Raw genomic sequence first — 20327 nt, forward strand, 5'->3', positions numbered from 1 at the left:
ATTTGAATTACTGACAATACATACACATACATTCAAATTGTACATCTACCAAATGTAGGGATTGCCAATCCAATCCAAGAAACATTAATTAGATGCTTACTTTATGCAAGGCATCATGCTACATGTTGGGGATAAAAATATAAGAAGAAAGCAATTCCTGGCCTCAAGGGGCTTATGTGTCTTGCAACTTAGCCCTTTATTCTCTCTGTCCTGAGACAGCTATGCTATATTTCATGCTGATTCCACTCCTTGTTCCCATTCTTCTTCATTCTCTACTCAGTTCACTTTGCTCCAAACCCCTGTTGTCCTGGGAAATGGAAATGGCCTGCTGCCAGGGATGGTATGGCATGGCCCAAGGCCAGAGAAGTGGCAGTAGGAGTGATGAATCAGTCAGTTAAACCCGAGAGTGGAAAAAATTTACTAAAACACTGATATCCCCTCTACTCGGAATAACCAGTTGTTTAATAAACCTTCTTGCCTTATTGATTAAAGAGTTAAAGGAGAATTTTCTGGATAGTCTGTTTGCTCAATAAACTATGAATTCTAAATTATGCTTCTTTACTCTTGTATTCTATTTGCACTTTGCGCTACGGTAGATCTTACTAATAAAAGAATATCTTAGATGTGAAAACTCCTGGTCAACTGCAAATGTTGTGTGCCATAATGGACCATTATTATGTTCATGATGATGTCTCTTATGATAGCAGTCATTTATATAGCACTTTGTGCAGCTAAGTGATACAATGGATAGAGCACCAGCCCTGGAGTCAGGAAGACTCATCTTTGTGAGTTCAAATGTGGCCTCACACACTTACTGGCTGTGTGACCTTGGACAAGTCACTTAAGCCTTTTGGCCTTAATTTCCTATTCTATAAAATGATCTGGTTGAAGGAAATTGCCACTCCGATATCTTTGCCACGAAAACCCCAAATGGGGCCACAAAGCATAACTAATCAACCTAACAACAGCAACAACAATATAGCACTTGATGTATGCCAAGCACTGTGCTAAGAGATATAAATATCTTATATGATTCTTACAGCCCTGGGAAAGAGGTGTATTGTTGTATCCATTTTACAGTTGAGGAAATTGTGGCAAGCAGAGGTTAAATGACTTGTCTAGGGTCACAGAGCTAGTGTCTGAGGATGGATTCAAACTCAGGTCTTCTTAACTCCAGGTTTTGGGCTCTATCCACTGTGCACATAGTTGCCAATATATTCTGGAGATATTTGCCAAAAAGAAAATTTTATTTTACTGACGACGACAATGATGATGTTGATGATAATGATAGCATACCACTTCTTGATTGAATATTAAAAAAAAAAATAAACCATGGAGTAGATTTGTTTTTTGAAATTTGGCCAATCCATTAAGTGAACATGTCATTTTAAATCTTGCCAAGGCCTTGATTTTTTTTTTTTGTAAGAGGAAATAGAATTTTCAGTGACTAAAATCTCCCACATTTTTCCTTAGGCAGAAGGAGCAGATGAAAAAGGTGAATGGAGGGAAGGATGTGGATGAAAGACATTTATTTCATGGAACAAAATACATCCATATGAATGACATCTGCAGTCATAATTTTGATTGGAGGATCTGTGGGACCCATGCAACAGTCTATGGCAAAGGTTTGTGTGTCAATGTGTCCTGCCTTCGTTGTGGGAGTCTTTCTGTTCGTATGTGTTTGTATAGAGAGGAGGTGATGTGGGGGATAAGGAGGTAGGTATATGTCAATTTTGGTGTTGACATTTTTTGCCTCCTTGACAGCTCAGTACCAGTGATGACATCTTTGTTTCAACATGCTGTATAATGCTAGGATGATTGCCTGTGTCATTTCTTTTGTTATTGTTCTTACTTTATCCTGGTTATACTTTAGTTAGCTCTCAAGAGAAGCAGAATCAGTATTATCAATAATCCTGTGGAAGTGTAGAATCAGTTTCACTCTCCAAAATTTATATTTGATTAGCAGAAGAATATTTTATTGTTTTATCTCCATTTCTGTTTCTATGATATGCTGGTTTCCCCACCCCCTGCTTCAAAGGCCTTCAGATCACTCAGGGTCAAGCCCCAAGTTAAAGAAAAAAGGGCTCAGAGTGGCTTTCACAGCAACTTTGAAACTAAGACTCATTGACAAAGTATATACACTGAACACTCATCACTGTCTCTCGGAGACACATGGCCCATACAAATACAAAGACAGACCCAGCATTGGGTCCTATTGGGAAAGAAGGGGCTATTGAGCAAGTAAGAGCAGCTGCTGGATTCCCTGCTTTTGTCTGCTCCCTCTGCCTGGCTGCTTCATTTCTATGGGGTTTGGATCACAGTAGAAATAGGATGCTCAAAATTGGATAGTTTGCTGAAGACAGAGTAGAATATCTGGGGGAGGAGTAGTGATTAGAGAAGAAAAATGATGAGTAAAAAAATAGAAAGAAATATGGAGCAACCCAAAAATGTAAAGAAGAAAGGATTCCAAGGAAAAAGAAGGGAGGGAAAATAGAGGAAATCTTATAGAAAATGATCTTTTTTTTTTTGGTTTGTCATTTTCTGCTTTGTATGGATATAGTAAGGAAATATGATTTTGTTAGTGTGTAATCTTAGAATCACAGGTAAGTCTCAGAGGTCATCTAGTCCAACCCACTCATTTTACAGGGAAGAAAAAGAAGGTCTGGGAAACTTAAGAGACTTTCCTGAGGCCCCACAGATAGTAAGCACTGAAGATGCAATTTGAATCCAGGTCTCAACTCCAAATTCACAATCCTCTTCATAGAACCACACTGTCTTCAATCTATGAATCAAGAGAAATATTAGAGAATTCTCTGAGATCCCAAGGGGTTAATCCAGGAACATCAAGGGTGGGATCTGAACCCAGATCTTTTCCAAAATCTAGGACATAGCAAAGTATAACATTGACTTTCAAAGCTACTCTATCCTAATGGATTCTTTCTTACCAACTGCATGAACCCAGAGAGGGCTCCTCTTTGGAGCTAATATGTTCTTTCTTTTAGGTCATTGGATTAGATAATTCTTTTCCATATTAAATATTTTAAAATATTTTAATATTAATTAAATTTTACATTAATTAATTAATTAAATTAATTAATTTTAATATTAAAATATCTGAATATAACCGTGTGCAAAATGTCTCTAAAGTTGTAGCAGATGAAATGTATGAGATTTTCCTTTAGCTACAGGAATCTGTACTTTTCTAATCCCCATTTTTGTTCTTTTCCGCTTGTTCTTAGGAAGTTACTTTGCAAGAGATGCAAGTTATTCACATAATTACTCTGAGTCGGAGACCAATGTCAAAATCATGTTCCTGGCTCGAGTTCTGGTCGGAGTTTTCACTCAAGGAGATTCAAAATATGTCCGGCCACCAATGCGACAGGGTACGCAGAATACCTTCTATGACAGCTGTGTCAATAACAGATTGGATCCCACCATATTTGTGATTTTTGAGAAGCATCAGATTTACCCAGAGTATGTCATAGAGTATGCTGAGAAGAGTAAACAGTGCACCATTAGTTAAGGCAAAAGAATTCACTATTTCCTCAATTGAATCATTCCTTCCGCGCCCCCCCCCCCATTTTTTTGTGAATAATAGAAAAGTAGCTTTTCTACCTTCCTGTTTTTAAGGAAAGCAGTAAGTGATCATGTGGGAGAGCATTTACTCAAAGATGACTTGTAAATGCCTTTTGTAGCAGATATGTTTATGAAAGACCACATGAAACATAATTTCCAGAAGTAGAATCCTGTTTTAAATGCACCCAAGGAGCTCACTATTTAAAGGTATGCGGCATTGAATCATGATGCAAAAAAAAAACAACAAAAAACAAAACAAAAAAAAAACCAACAACAAACCTTTGAAGTACAAAAAGTCACTACCTAATTTATCTGTTTCCAAAGGTTGGATTTTCGTAAAAGTCTTTTAAAAAAAACAAAAAACTTTTTTATTAGCTAGTGTACTGCTGTAGGGAGTCTCTTTTAGTTACTTTTCAATTGGATGAGAAGACTACATCACCTGATGGATCAGCCCATTAACAAACATTTATTAAGCCCCTACTATGTACCAGAAAATGCACGATGTATTAGGGATACAAAGAAAAATAGAAGACAGTCCTTCCTCTCAAGTTCATAGTCTAATGAGGGAAACAACATATAAACAACCGTACAATTCAGCCATTTGGGGATAAAATGGAAATGATCAACCTAGGAAAGATATAAAAATGAAAGGGAATCAGAAAGGGCTAACTGGAGAAGGAAGGATTTTAGGTGGGCCTTAAAGGAAGCCAGGAGAAAAATGAGGAGGGAGAACATTCTGGGTATGAAGGATAGCTAGAGAAAAATCCTGGAGCTGAGAGGTGCAGTGTCTTGTTTGTAGAATAGCAAGGAGGCTAGTGTCACTGGACTGAAGAGTACATGAGGGTGAGGGGCAGGGTGTAAGGTGTAAGAAGAGTAAGGAAGCTAGGTTATGAGGGATTTTGACAAGCAGAGGATTTTATATTTGATATTAGAGGTGATGGGAAGCCACTGGAGTTTATTGTCACTCCAACAGGGCTACGTGGTTGGATTGGTGTTTTTTTTGACAACTTTGACAGCTGAATGGAGACTGGATTGGAGTGGAAAGTCTTGTGGCAGGCAGATTGACCAGCAGGTTATTGCAATAGTCCCAGTGTAAGGGGATGGGAGTGTATATGAAGGTGATGGTGGTGTTAGAGAAGAAAAAGGGGTCTAATCAAGAGATGTTACAATGGTAAAATTGATAGGCCATGGCAACTGATTCAAGGTGGGGGGTGGTGGTAAAAGAGTGAGGAGTCAAGGATGACGCCTAGATTGTGTGCCTAGGTGATTAGGAGGGTAATGAGCACCCTTGATAATGAGGGAAATTTGAGACAGGGGAAGATTTTTTGGGAAAAGAGTATGGGTTTTGTTGTGGACATGTTGAATTTGAGATATTTATAGGACCTCCAGTTTGAGATGTCTAAGAGTCAGTTCGAGAGTGGAGGTCAGCAAAGGTTAGGATTGGATATCGAGACTTGAGGGTCACCAGTGTAGAGATGAGAGAGAAAAGAAGGTCCAAGACAGCCCTGTGGGACATCTAGGATTAGCAGAATTAGCTGGATGAAGATCCAACAAAGGAGACCAAGAAGAAGTCAGATAGGTAGGAGGAGAGAATGACGTCGCCCCCCACCCCCAAATAACTAGAGAGAAGAAAGTATCAGGGAGAATAAGGTGATCAAGAATGCCAAAAGCTGCAGAGAGGTCAAGAAGGATGAGGACTGAGAAAAAGCCCTCACTTTTGGCAATTCAGAGATCATTAGTAAGTTTGGAGAGATCAGTTTGATTGAATCAGGAGTCAGACTGTGAGTTAAGAAGAGAATGAGAGGAAGAGAAGTGGAAGCATCTATTTTAGATCACCTTCCATGAGTTTAGCAACAAAAGACAAGGGAGGCCTGGGATAAGAGTTAGTGGAGCTGGATGGATTAAGTGAGGGTATTTTTGAGAATGGGTGAGATGTCCGCATGTTTGTAGGTAGTAGGGAAGCAGCCAGTAGACAGGGAGAAATCAAAGAGAGAGTGGGGATGCGGGAGGGGATAATCTGTTGGGGAAGATAGATTGGAAGAGAGTCACTTGTGCACATAGAGAGGTTTGTCTTGGCAAGAAGGGCTCCCTCTTCATGTGAGATAGGGATGAAATAGGAAGTAATGGTAGAAGGCCACTGAGTGATGTGAAATGAAGAGAGGAGAAAGGGGAGAAGAGGGAGCTTTGATAAATGGTCTCAGGCTTTTCAGTGAAGAAGTCTTTCTCCCTACTTCTCTATTCAACTGACTGAACTTGCATCGTGTCCTGCTTATGTATTTGTTCCTTGCCCAAACTTGGGACCAAAGTGGAAACTTTGAGGAAAGGCTAGAATCAAGATGCTGGGAGCTGCTAATGTTAGAATTTGGTACCTGTTTACCACAATCATTTGCATATTATTTATAATAGGATACAAATTTATTCCTTCAGCTACCCTTATGTTAGAGGGCCTAGTTTAATGCATCATGACTACTAGAAAGGGAATGTGGGCTATGATATTTGAAAATTCTAGAGTTGTGCTCTACAAAATCAGTTGCTCATTTGTTGAGATATATAATATTTGGCAGTATCCTCCCTAACTATACAATTATATTTAGGAATGTACTATCTATTGGAGAAGGAAAAACTAGAAAAAACTTCCTAAGATTCATTCTTTCACTCAAACCTAGGTCCCAACACACTTTTTAGATTATTCTATGGACATTAGCCATAGTCTGATCTTTAGCCAATGAAAGCTTAATTTAACAACATTCCTTATTTTTAAGGATGCTTTTATTGACATAATACCTAAAAGTACCAACTATCTCATTTCTGTGGTTACTCCTTCTGCTAGTACAGCTCTCACCACACCTATACTTTTTCATTCCGTGTGATATTTGTCCATATTTTCCAAATATCCTCTATAGTGGATTTCGCAGTGTGCTAAAAGACCTGTTTCTCGTTTGTCCACCTGGCTGGAATCCCTAACTTTAACTATATGATGCTTGCTGCTCCATACATATTTTTAATTCTAGGATGATATCCCTACATCATATGATGCATGCAGGTCATTTTTCTGCATATGGCATAGTCTTTGCCCACCATATGTCTTTCCATTGCCCTTTTAATTTTTATTCTTCAGAAATGGTGGTATCTCAAATTTGTAACTATACTGCATCAAAAGGACAAAACGGATATTAAGAAGATGGGCTTTTGTGTTTGCAAGCAGCTTAAGATCTTTGAAAGGACTAGATGATTAGGCCCATCCTTTTGGAATAGCCATGAATCTCTTTAAGGAGGAGTTCATATAATTTATGTTTTGGGGTTTGATGCATTTCCCACAGTCTTAGGAACATAATTCATCACAGGAACATCTGGAGGATCTCACTGATAGAATTCATTTGGACTTTGTAGGGTATCTTCTTTGAAAATAGTGAAAATTTCTTCAAGCATATGCTTCCATGTTTGATGCCTTATTTGATATTAATAATCTGAAGGTCAATAATAAACAGTTAGCATTGTAGTTACATTAATCAAAGAATTTTTTATGATTCTTACAAATATTTTAAAAGATTCATAGGATCCTAGGATCATAGACTGAGGTCTGGAAGGGACCTTAGAAGCCATCCAATCCAAATTCCTCATTTTATAGATGAGGAAACTGAGGCCTAGAGTGGTTAAGTGACTTATCCAGGGTCACACAGGTGATACATTTCAGAGTTAGGATTCAAACCACTGTTCTCCATCTCTAAATTTGATTCTACTCTACTATGCTGCCTATGACTTTTCCTTGTAGGAGGAAATCCAGTAAGAAAGTTTTTGTGATAAATAGGTCTGAAACTTCTGAATAATCTATATGCTTTTGATCTCTTTTGTTTCTTTAATGGACCATTTAGAAATGTTTTATATTAATGCTTTTTTTTTGTTATAACAATTTTGTGTGATAAACCCATCCCCCAATATCACCCTCTTGGAACAAATAAGTATTATCAATAAATGAATCAACAAATCGGCCATCTAAAAATATATGCCTTGTTCTATACCTATAGTTAACCACCTCTCTGCCAACAGATAGCATGCAGAGCTCTATGATTACTATTGCTATCAAAGTTATTCTCCTACTTTTGCTTACTTCAATTTGTATCTTTGAATATATTTCCCAATATACTTTTTATCAATCCATTCACATTGAAACCTTTGAGTATCATTGTATATATTGACTTTGTTGGGAAGATCTTTTCAAGGTCTATCCTCTGCGAAAGATAATAGTATATAAGTTGCATATTTGCTACAGTTATCTTCATGGTGGTCTTTTGGCTATTGCTACTCTTCAGCACTGAAAGGCAGGTGTTCCATATAATGATGTCTCCTGTTAGTTTGGTCAAAGTGGTGAAGCCAACGTGATCACCTCCTTTGTTTGCCTGTGAAACATTGTTCCATTCGTCTTCAATGTTCATATTTTTTTTGATTTATAAAGGATCAATATTGATGTAGTCCAATTCTTGTTACCATTGGGCAAAAAATTTACATTTAGAATATCAATAGTCAAATTAATCTTTACAAAGTCTAAAAACTGTGATTCCTAACCACTTTCTGCCACTGTATTGGGGCAGGAGAAGAGGAGGGGCTATGTAGAACCAAGTGCCTTTTAAAATTTTCCTTTGTTTCATGGGGACATAATTTCATGGCCAAAGAATGCCATCACCTAGTTGCCAACCTATTGGTGATGAGCCTTCCTGAGCTTAGCAGAGTTGTTGGTCATTGGACAAAAGACTAAGTTCATGACCATATTTGAAGCTGCTCTAATTTTCTCCTCCAGTAGAGTCTTTGTAAATCCATAGTCTCTTTCACACTAGAATAAGGTCTTTCAGTAGGACTTTGTGGTGTGTTGTTGATGGTTGTCAATATTAGTCATGGGCATGTCTATAACAGTGAATTGTACATTCGTTTTGCCTTATCTGCATGTGGCTAATTGTTTTGATGTAGGTGATTCTGCCTTGATTGGCATGCTTGCCACATGAATGTTTGTTTTTTGAATTTGGTATTCCAGTATAAAATACATAAATTACAGTTCTTTCATTTCTAAGAAATAGTCCTAATCAAAGTTGAAGACTTTATTAAATTGAACTATTAGCCATGAGAAAGAAGACTAAACAGAGATAGAATACTGTTTGTTCTCCGTAGACATCACCCTAATTCTTACTTTTAACATTTTTCATCTTTATTTGAATTTAAACTATGTCTTAAAGAATAACCATTTTGAAAAAAAGATTTGTTATACAACACAATACATCAGTAATTAACATGAATGGTACAAACAAATGAATTAAAAAGAACTTATTAAGTACCTACTTTGTGTAAAGTATTGTGTAAAGTATAAGCTCTGGGAATACAAGTAGAAAAGTGAGACAATTCCTGCTCTCAAGATGCTTACATTTTAGTTAGAGAAGACAACACATACAGAATGTTTCAGGAACAAGTCAGATGGAAGGGCCCAGTGGTCCTTAGGTTTCAGTTGAAAAACAGGTGATAATCCATCACCTTTGGTGTCATTTCCATGGATAAAAACCACATCTGTTGCTAATCTGACAGGTAATCTAAGGGGGTTTTTTAGTCGTATCTTTTTTTGGCATTAGTTCAGATTTCTCAAATCAAAGGTTTCCTCTCTGCTCTCTCGTACGTAGCAAAGTTTCCTTTTATGTTTGTTGTTAGGAGATGGCAGATGGTAACTCCTAAAGGTATATAGGTAGACAAATAAACACCAAGAATATTGTAAAAAGTAAACACCAAATATGTTTAGAAGTCTGACTTAACTGGGATAGAAGGAAAGGAATACATTAATCTGGTTTTGTTTTAAAATTTTTGCCTTCCTTCACTGCTATGTAAACACATGGAGTACTTGTTTTAGGTCCCTCAAAGTCATATTTTTCATGGTTTTAAATTTTGTAATGTGTTTATTCTTTGTTCCCTTTTGTTAATCAATTGGAAAGGAAGAACTGTTATGCAATGTACACTCCCAAATAGTTGCTGTGCATTGGAATCATCAGAATAGCCCAGTTACCTGCAAATGAGGCCTTGTTTGGTGGTGGCTTGGCACTGGGGCGTGGCTACAGCCACATTTCTAAACTTTTGATAATTTACCAGAAGTTTGAAGGTTAATGTGGCATGTGCTAGGTTAGAAGCTATAATAATTGACCTTTGTGTAGTATGAAAATTTCTAGCCAGAAGAAAAGAAAAAAAGATGAATTACTACAGAGTAGTAAAAATCAAGGGATAAGTCCATAATTTAGATCCACTACCTTTGCTTTAAATTTGACTAATGAGGGGAGGCAGCCTGGTAGAGTGGGAAAAAAGCAAGGATGGAGTCAAGACTCTGTCACTTGCCTCTGTGACCTTAGGAAAGTCATTTAATTTTTTGACCTCATCCCTAAAATGAGAGTGGTGTTAGTCAGCTAGATAACTGCTGAGGTGTCTTCCACTTAGTTGGTATATCATGGATAGGCCACTGGACAAGTCAGAAAGATCTGAAGTGGAATCCTACCTCAGACACTTAGTAGCTGTAGGATCCTAGGCAAGCCACTTCAACTCTTTCAGCCTCAGTTTCTCTATCTGTAAAATGGGGCTATTAATGAGGCACCTACCTCATAGGGTTGTTGTATGGATCAAATGAGACAACATGCATAAAGTGCTTTGCAAACCTTAAAGTGCTATATAAATTTTACTTACTATTAAATCAATGAAATAAACCATGAAATTTTATATTGGGTTGCATATGTGTAGAGAGTAACATACCTAACTTCTCACACCAATCATAAGTATTATATAAGTAAACTTGTGCTGATTTTTTTCCTTGTCTTTTTTTCTTTAAAATATACAGTTTATTATGTGGGATGACACTCTGGGAGGGGGAGGGGAAAAGGGAGGAGGGAGGGATACTAGGGATAAATATGATGATGTAAAAAATAAAAATGGAAGACATCAATAAAAACATTTAAAAATTCAACCTGTGCAACATGTTACTTAAGATGTGAAGCTGTAAATTCAAGGCCTGTGTCTTCTTTATTTTCTGTAAGTGCCTTGGTTCAATAAACTTCATACATCTATCTCCTTGTTGCAATGATTAGCATTTACTATTCTCTTGACTATGCTAATGTTATTCCTCAAGATGTGCTTTTGTAATATTTTCATACATGTTCTTCTTGAGGTACAGTAGTGGCATGGGGCATTTATGGGCGTACCTTGAAGATGTGCAACTTCTGCTGTCACTTGTTATAAAGGATAAGTTGTTAACTTGGTTTATACAATCTTCATTCCCCTCCTCCTCCCATCAAGACATATCAAAAGTCATTTTGGGGAATGTTGTGAAAGCATTCTTGACTGAAGGTCATCTCTCCCATAAAATGGTAGAAGAGACCCCTATACATTTATGCCAAAAGTACATTTCCTTCTTAAAGGTACTTTCTTTGACTCAGCATCTCACATCAGGGTATGGGAAAAGACAAGCCATGGGCTAAAGCAGTGATTCTCAAAGTGGGTGCTACCACCCCCTGGTAGGTGCTGCAGTGATCCAGGAGGGTGGTGATGGCCACAGGTGCATTTATCTTTCCTATTAATTGCTATTAAAATTTTTAAAAATTAATTTCCAGGGGGCTAAGTAATATTTTTTCTGGAAAGGGGGCAGTAGGCCAAAAAAGTTTGGGAAACACTGGGCTAAAGGAACAAGGGTAAGGAAAACATATTTCCCATAAGCCATATATATTTTAATATATTTTTAATGATTTTATATATTTTTATATTAACATTTCCTCCTTCCCCCAAATACATGTAAGCACAATTTTTAACACTTAAAAAAAAGTTTTGAGTTTCAAATCCTGTCCCTTCCTCCCTTCCCTCCCCTCTTCCTAAGACAGCAAGCAATTTGAGATAGGTTATTCATGTGTAGTCATGCAAAATATATATCTATGTTAGTTATGGTATGAAAGAAAACTTAAAAAACCAAACAAACAAGAAAAATAAAGTTTTAAAAAGTATTTTTCAATCTGCAATCAGACTCCATCAGTTCTTTCTCTGAAGGTAGATAGCATTTTTCATTATAAGTCCTTTGGAATTTTCTTTGATCATTGTATTGATGAAAATAACAAAGTCATTTACAATTGATCATTGTACAATAGTGCTGTTACTATGTACAGTGTTCTCCTGGTTCTGCTCATTTCATTTTGCAGCAATTTATGTTAGTTTTTCCAGGTTTTTCTGAGAGCATCCTGTTTGTCATTTCTTATAGCACAATAGTATATCATCACAATCTTTTTCCACAACTTGTTCAGCCATTCCCCAGTGATAAGTATCTCCTCAATTCCCAAATCTTTGCCACCATAAAAAGAACTGCTATAAATATTTTTGCACATATAGTCCCTTTTCATTTAAAAAAAATCTCTTTGGGATATAGACCTAGTAATGATATGGCTGGCTTAAAGGATATGCATAGCTTTATAACCCCTAGGGCATAGTTCCAAATTGCTCTCCAGAAGGGCTGAATCAGTTCACAACTCCACTAACCTTGCATCAGTGCCTTAATTTTCCCTCATCCCCTCCAATATGTGTCATTTTACTTTTCTGTCATATTATCCAATTTGATGAGTGTGGGGTGGTACCTTAAGAGTTTTTATTTGCATTTCTCTAATAGTTATTTTGAGAAATTTGTTCATATGATTATAGTTTTGGTTACTTTATCTGGAAATTGTTCATATCCTTTGACCATCTATCAATTGGGGAATGACATATTCTTATCCATTTGACTCAGTTCTCTAAATATTTGAGAAGTGAGGCCTTCATCAGAGAAACTTGCTCTAATCCCCCCCCCACACACACACAATTATGGTTACTTATGATATGCATCTAATTTTCTCCCTGCTTATCCTATTTTCTGTCTCTTTCTACCCTCTCCATCTTTTTTTTTCCCTTTTGCTTCTGACAACTGCCTCCCCCTATTTTCCCTCCCTTTTCTCTGCAACACCCCCAATCCATTCTCTTATCCCCTTCTCCTCCTACTTATCTGTAGGGTAAGATAGATTTCTATACCTATGTATGTTAATGTGTGTTATTCTCTCTTTCAGTCAAGTCTGATAAGATTAAGGTTCAAAGATTTCCAACCCCTCCAATTTCCCTGTCTTTCCCTCTACTGAAAAAGCCTTTCCCCTTCCCTCTTCAAGTATTTCCCTCTTTCTCACCCTTTATTTTATTTTTTAGACATTATCCCATCGTATTCAACTTACACTCATGCCTTCTGTCTATGTATACTCCTTCTAATAGCTCTAATAATGATGTAATCTTAGGAGAGACAGGTATCATGTAGGGATACAAACAATTTTTAACCTTATTGAATCCCTTGTGGATTTACCTTTCCTATTTATCTTTTTATGCTTCTCTTGAATTTTATATCTGAAAGTCAAATTTTCAATTCAGTCTGTCATTTCATAAGGAATGATCAAAAGTCCTCCATTTCATCAAATATTCATTTTTTCCTCTGAAATATTATACTAAGTTTTGTTGGGTAGGTGATTCTGGGTAATCTTAGTTCCTTTGCCCTCCAGAACATCATATTCCAAATCCTCTCTTCCTTTAATGTAGAAGCTGCTAAATCTTGTGTTATCCTAATTGGGATTCCATGATATTTGAATTATTTCTTTTTGCTTATAATATTTTCTCCTTGACCTAGAATTAGGCTATAATATGCTGGGAGGTTCATTTGGACATCTCTTTCAAGAGGTGATCAGTGGATTCTTTCAATTTCTATGTTACCCTCTGATCCTAGAGTATTAGGGCAGTTTTCTTTGATAATTTCTTGAAAGATGATACCTAGCCTCTTTTTTTGATCATTGCTTTCAGGTAGTCCAATAATCCTTAAATTATCTGTTCTGGATCTATTTTCTAGGTCAGTTGTTTTTCTAATGAGTTTTTCCAATTTCATGTTTTCTTTAATTTTTTTATTCTTTTAATTTTTTAATCTTTTTTCTTGATATCTTAGAGTCATTAGTTCCACTTGCTCAATTCATAGTTTTAGGAAATTATTTTCTTCAATGAGCTTTTTGTACCTTCTTTTTCATTTGGCCAATTCTGTTTTTTAAAAAATTTCCTTCAGTGGATTTTGTACATCTAATTCCATTTAGTCAATCTTGCTTTTTAAGAAGTTCTTAATCTTCAATGGATTTTGTATAGCTTTTTCCATTTGACTAATTCTGCTTCTTAAGAAGTTCTCTTCAGTAAATTTTTGTGCCTGTTTTACCATTTGGCTTATTCTATTTTTCAAGATACTATTTTCTTTAGTATTTTTTTGTGCCTCTCTTACCAAGCTATTGTCATTTTTATTATAATTTTCTTACATTATTTTCATTTCTTTTTCCAATTTTCCCTCTACCTCTCTTATTTTAGTTTTAAAACATTTTTTGAACTCTTTCGAGAATTATTTTTGGGCCTGAGACCATAATTTTCTTTGAGGGTTTGGACATAGAAATTTTCACTTTATTGTCTTCTTCTAAGTTTGCATTTTGATCTTCTCTGTTACCATTGTAACTTTCTACAGTTAGGTTCTTTTTCTATTGTTTGCTCATTTCCCTAGCCTATTTCTTGACTATTAACTTTCTATTCTAAGCTTCAGGTTTTTTGTGCAGCTACTTTCAAAGCTAGTTCTGGAGGTCTATAAGTTTTCAGTTTTCTTAAGGTGGTTTAATCTAAGGAGAGATTTGTTTGCTACTTTCTTGGCCTGTGTTCCTGGCCTAGTTCTGATCTATTCTGATCAATCATAAGCACTTTTTCTCCTCTTGGAACTGTAATTAGGGTTCTTTGCTCCCTTTGCTCAATGCTCTAATGTAAAAGTACTCCTCTTTGCTCTGGGTCTATGATCCAAGCATTGGCAATGCAAAAGAGTCCTTCCTGCACTCAGGGCCAGCAAAGTGACCCTGTGATCTCTTTCTGACCAGTTGTCCAAGCCCCTTAAAGCTAAGAGCTCAAGAAGACACTGCTGTTGATTCGGTTCCCCCAAGGTCTGCTCTACTTTTTCCCCAATGTGACAGTTCTTTTCTACTGATCTTCTAAGTTGTCTTGGTATGGAAAATTATTTCATCCCATCTTTTTGTGGGTTATGCCACTCTAAAATTTGTTTTAAAACATCATTTTAAAGTTGTTTGGAGGAGGATTTGGGAGAGCTCAAATGAACCTCTCTCTTTCCTCTGCCATCTTGTCTCTATCTTCCTCCTCCCCAAACTGCTCCCCCCCACCTATGTATTTAGAATGTTGAAATGAGAAAGTAGTAGACAAAAAAATGTGAAGAAACAGACAGACAAAGATTAAGTGACTTGTCCAGTCTTGTATAGCTAGTAAGGGTCTGAGGCTGTATTTTAACTCTATTCTTCCTGAGTCTGGCTCCAGAACTATACTACCTAGCTGCCTAAGTGTCAGAGACTCTAGATTTAAAAATTTCATCATATACAGGTTGGAGTTTTAATGTTATGTTCTAGGGTGCTACCAAGAATAACTACTATCAGTTTTGAGTTATCCTAATGAGAATTCTGTCCAACTAATTTTGGATTTTTTTATAATATCATTTATACATTTTTACCTATTCTGTCGTTACCCATTTTCAGCATTGTTTTCTTTGAACTAACTACATTCTATAAAGTTGTTTACCCTAAGTTCCCATGTTTCCATATCCACTGAATCAAGTTATTAGTTGTATAGCAGGGATATTACTTATATGTAGTAGGAACAAAAATCTTAAAATCATAGTTGAACTGAAAGGAACGTAGAGGTCTTCTAGGCTCACTTTTCTTTTTACAAATGAAGAAACTAAGGGCCAGAAAGGTTAAATATCTTTCCCAAGATCACACAGATAGTAAAATTGGGAACTAAATGTGCATTTTCTGATTCCTAATCCAGCCATTTTTTGTTCACTAAACATAATAATTGGAGCTGGAGGCAGAGTTCTAATATAGGGAATGTAGTTACCTTTTCTACTCTTAGCTACCCCACCTAGTCAATAATTTGAATATTGTTATTCTTATGTTAGAGAAGAGACAACAGATTTTGAGAGGTTCAGTGATTTGCCAAAGGTCCCACATTTGTGAATTTGAGCATTGGTCTCTTGCCTAGGTAGTAAAGTGAATGGAACCCTAGGCCTGGAGTAAAGAAGACCTGAATTCAAATGTGACCTCAGATACTATGTGACCTGAGGCAAGTCATTTAACCCTGTTGGCCTCAATTTCCTCATCTGTAAAATGAGCAAGAGAAGAAAAAGGCAAATCACTATAGTATCTTTGCCAAGAAAATCCCAAATGGGGAGCATCTGGGTAGCTCAGTGGATTGAGAGCAGGCCTAGAGACGGGAGGTCCTAGGTTCAAATCTGGCCTCAGACACTTCTCAGCTGTGTGACCCTGGGCAAGTCACTTGACCCCCATTGCTTACCCTTACCACTCTTCTGCCTTGAAGCCAATACACAGTATTGACTCCAAGACGGAAGGTAAGGGTTTAAAAAAAAAAGAAAAAGAGAAAGAGAAAATCCCAAATGCAATCACAAAGAATAAGAGTTGACTAAACAGTAATAACTCAACTTCAGATCTAAGATTCTTTCTACTATACCAAGCAATTTGTCTTATGCATCTCATTCTAGTTTCTAAGCTTATTAAATGGGATAGAACATTCTTCATGATGACATACCCCCAAAATGAGATCTCTATGAAAAGAAAAAAAAAGGTATGATATGCTAGGAAAATTATAATACTCATTTCCATCCACTGTACCACCTAGCTCCCTAAAGAGTCAGAGACCTTAAGAAAATTTGTCCTCTTTGTCAGTCAAGGTCTCTATGACTGATTTTTGCAGAGACTTGGAGTTGTGCTCATTTCCTAGGGGGCAACAGAAACTCTGCCTTACTATTACACTGGCTCCTTGAGTCTATGCATCTGTGGAATTTATTCAGATTAAGCAATTCTCAAATTACCTTCAGTGTCAGCAAGTTTATGAGTTGACTGACTTTTGGCCTCTTCAAGGTAGTTTCCTCGGGTTGCCTGTAGGATCCTGGCCTGAGCAACTACTAGCTCTACAGAATGTGTGCGTGGTTGTCATATCTTTCATCTTAATTTTAGAGGCAGCATAGTGTCATTAAAAGAGCTCTGAAACAAGTCAGGAGAACTAGGTTCCAGTTCCATTCATTCTTTTACATCTGGAAGTATGCCACCCTCCTTGAAGGTGCTCATCAGCCCCCTCCCTCTATAAAACTAGTTGTCTCTAGCATTTCAGTGCAATGTCAAGGCACTGAGACAAAGTGATCTAAGTGCTGACAGTTTGAAATACTTTTTGTTGTCATATACAGAAATGCTAATGATTTATGTGAATTTATTTAATTTTATGCAACTTTGCTGAAGTTATTTGAATTAATTTTAAGGTGATTCTCTAGAGTTCTCTAGATAAACCATCATATTATCTACAAAAAAACCCAATAATTTTCTCCCTCTTACTGGTGATACCTTCTGGGTTTTTCATAGAGGTTTCTCCCCTGTTATAGGTTGTTGTTCATCCTTATACCTGTAAGGGGTAAAAAAATGGGTTTTGGTTGGGTGGATAATAAAAGGTTTAGTTGTCAGGGAATTGGATAATTATCAATCCTCAATTAAAGAATAACTTCAAGTCAAAATGACTTTTATGGAACTTTATTTACAAATGAGAAAAGGAAGATAAAATAAAGTGAGAGAGAGTATAGGATAAGTAATCTAACACACTAAGTAATCTTCTCCGGCCCCCTTATTCAATCCAGGCAGATCTATTTAGTCCTCAGTCGAAGGGGGCTCAGCTTTGAGCCCAAGGCTGGAGGGCCAGAGATGAATGAAGCAGGAGCATCAGTCAAAGAATCTCTTTTTAAAGAGAAGTTCTTTTAGAGAAGTCCAGGAAGATTTAGTCTTTATACTTACCATGTGTAATTCTAAGGGGAAGATTTAAGAAGAATATCACCAAGGTCTCAGGGTCCCAGGTCTAGCACTCCTCCAGGTCCAAGTCATGAACAAGAAGAGCTCCTTCAGGTCCAAGACACGAACAAGAAGAAGGTTACAGAAAGTTGTCACTCTCTTTTAAAGGGGCTTCTTTTGCATTCCTCTTAGTTTTCCACTTCCTGTGCCTTCCTCTTAGTTTACATGTCCAATCACAACAGATGTTTTTCTTAGGACTGCCCAGGAGGCAGTCAGTAAATTCTGATTTGTCACTCACTCTAGTACAAGTGGGTCACAGACCTCTCAACTTGTGAATTAAATGGAGTTGTTTATACTTTTGGTCATTAGATTTAAGAATGGGCAAGGTAGATTTAACCTCATTATCACATACCTCTAGAGCAGTGATTGGTAAACTACCTCAGATGCAGCCCCCTGAAATATTCTATTCAGCAGCAGGACATTATTCCTAATCTGACAAATATAATGAGTAGGATACAATACAATGAAACTTTGAAAGAGTTGCCTTAGAAACAGACTGACAGATAAGCATTTCCTTTCCTTTGACCCCCTCTTTAAAAAGTTTGCCCATTACTGCTCTAGAGCAAATGACTGGGGTCTAGGAACTTCTTTTTAAAAATAATTTCAGATGGTTCAGTAGATAGAGAGCCAGGCCTGGAGATGGAATGTCTTGAGTTAAAATCTGGCTCATACTTCCTAGCCGTGTGACCTTGGCCAAGTCATTAACCCCTGTTGCTTAGCCCTTACCTCTCTTCTGCCTTGGAATCAATTCACAATATTCTTTCTAAGACAGAAGGTAAGGGTTCTAAAATATGTATTTTCATGACTTTTTTTTCTATGAAATTGAGTTTCTACCCAATCTTACTATTTAATTTTATATATTTAAAAAACATTGTTCTGAGAAGGCTCCACCAGGCTGCCAAAGGGGTTCATGATACAAGAAAGCTTAAGAAGACTTGCTCTAAAGCATCTATGGTATCTAGGCAAACAGAATTGTGTCAGTTGACACCTGCAGACCAGGAAGTTGTGATTTTGAATTCTACCTGAGCCTTTTTCTTCTTTGATAAGAAAGTAAATACTTCATTTTTGTTAAGAATTGAGAATAAGGCCATTCTGACCTACATTAAAAAATATTTTTTCCCTTTCAAATCAACACTGTTTTGGGTCCAAATGTAGGCTATATTTCCCTTTAACTCTGGTTTTTAAAACCAAGTCCTATGATCTTTTCTTTCCAGAAAGCTCTCACATTGAGAGTACGTTATATATCGGAGGGATGCCCCATATCAGAATCAAAGGTTTGTTGACACTTGGCTATCCAAAGATATATAGTATGATCTTGACACTGAAAATTTTAAATTTCATTAGAGAAATGAGCCATAAATATGAAAAGTGAAATAACAATGTGAGACCTCCAGGCAAGAAATAGCAGGGGGAAGTACCTGATTCATCATTATGTAAATGACATGGATAATAAATCCTGAGTTGAGAGGAGGGAGGGAATATTAGAGGTCATTTTGGCAAGAAGTAGCAGAAATGAATGCTTAAGTGGTAAGCAGAACCAGAACAATTTATACAATAAAGACATTGTAAAGACAATGAAAGACTTAAAAACTCTGACCAATGCAGTGAAACCAATTACAATTCCAGAGGATTGAATAAAGCATGCTATCCTGACACAGAAATGATGGACTTGAGATGCAGGATAAACTATTTTTTGACATGGCTAATATGTCTTGATTATTTGTTACAAGGTATCCCCCCCCTTTTTTTGTTTAATGAGGGAAGATAGGAAAGAGAATAAATACTTGTTAAATGAAAGAAATAAAATAAAAGTAGCAAGCAATGCATGCTTGCTATGGGTATAAGAATCCCAGGATGCTGGACTTAGAAGGGACCCCAGAGATCATTATATCCAATGCAACCATTTTACACACAAGGAAACTTATTTCAAAGAGATTTGACAGAGGTCATATGGCTACTAAGTGACTGATCTGGGCGCAAAACTCAGATCTGCTAAACCCATATTTATTGGAAATCATTGCAAATGAAAATTATGTTTAACTGATCAACAAAAGGCATAATTTTGATGGGCATTCATGAGATTATAGAGCTCACTCAGATTTTATGCAAAAAAAAAAAGAGAAATTTCTAAGACGCGAAAATGTTGGAGCATTAAGGGTACCCCTACTCAATCTTCAGTCATCTCAAGTCTGTCTACAACTACGGTGCTGTCCCCAATTCCTTCCTTCATTTCCTAGAATTCTTATGATTGCCCAAGTAGTAGGATACACTATATAAGTTACTCGGGGGAGGTGGGAGAGGGGAGGAATTGTGGCAGAAAAGTGTCGACCGCAATATGGAAAAGGATCAAAAAAGTCTGTTAGGTTCTCATGGGGAATGTCTGCAAGCTCAGTGGGTACCAAATTCACCTTCCTTTTGGATGCCTGCCCTAGTTCATCAACTCATTTTCAGGCCAGCTCTACAATATGAGAGGGCCAGAAAAGGCTAGAAACCGGGTTTAAATTACATTTTTTGGTTAGATTACAAATGGTTCAGACTAGCATTTATACTGCGTCCAATTTTGAGACCTAAACGATACTTGACCATTCTCTTCATTTCCCTGTGCACAACTAATCCTAACCGTCGGAATTCATGACTCCCCTTTCTTCCCAAAATGGCTTTTCTTTTCATAAGGGGCCTAGCTTCTCCTTCTGCCTCAGCTTTTCCCCTTTCTCTTCTGACTTTCCCTTTCCTGGTCCCAGAAAACCTCTCTGCTTCCCAGAG

General features: G+C 37.0%; 1 protein-coding gene across 1 annotated transcript in view; it reads left to right on the top strand.

The window, feature by feature from the left end:
- The window catches only part of LOC123249922 (protein mono-ADP-ribosyltransferase PARP12-like), a 68033-nt gene extending 61124 nt beyond the window's left edge, over window positions 1-6909 (top strand). The window contains exons 12-13 of the mRNA XM_044679010.1: window positions 1474-1625; window positions 3240-6909. Of these exons, the coding sequence (XP_044534945.1) occupies window positions 1474-1625; window positions 3240-3523 (436 nt within the window). The 3' untranslated portion in view covers window positions 3524-6909. The remainder of the gene's footprint in view (window positions 1-1473; window positions 1626-3239) is intronic.
- The last annotated feature ends 13418 nt before the right edge of the window (window positions 6910-20327 follow it).

The sequence above is a fragment of the Gracilinanus agilis genome, chromosome 5 (assembly GCF_016433145.1).
Source record: "Gracilinanus agilis isolate LMUSP501 chromosome 5, AgileGrace, whole genome shotgun sequence".
Lineage (NCBI taxonomy): Eukaryota > Metazoa > Chordata > Mammalia > Didelphimorphia > Didelphidae > Gracilinanus > Gracilinanus agilis.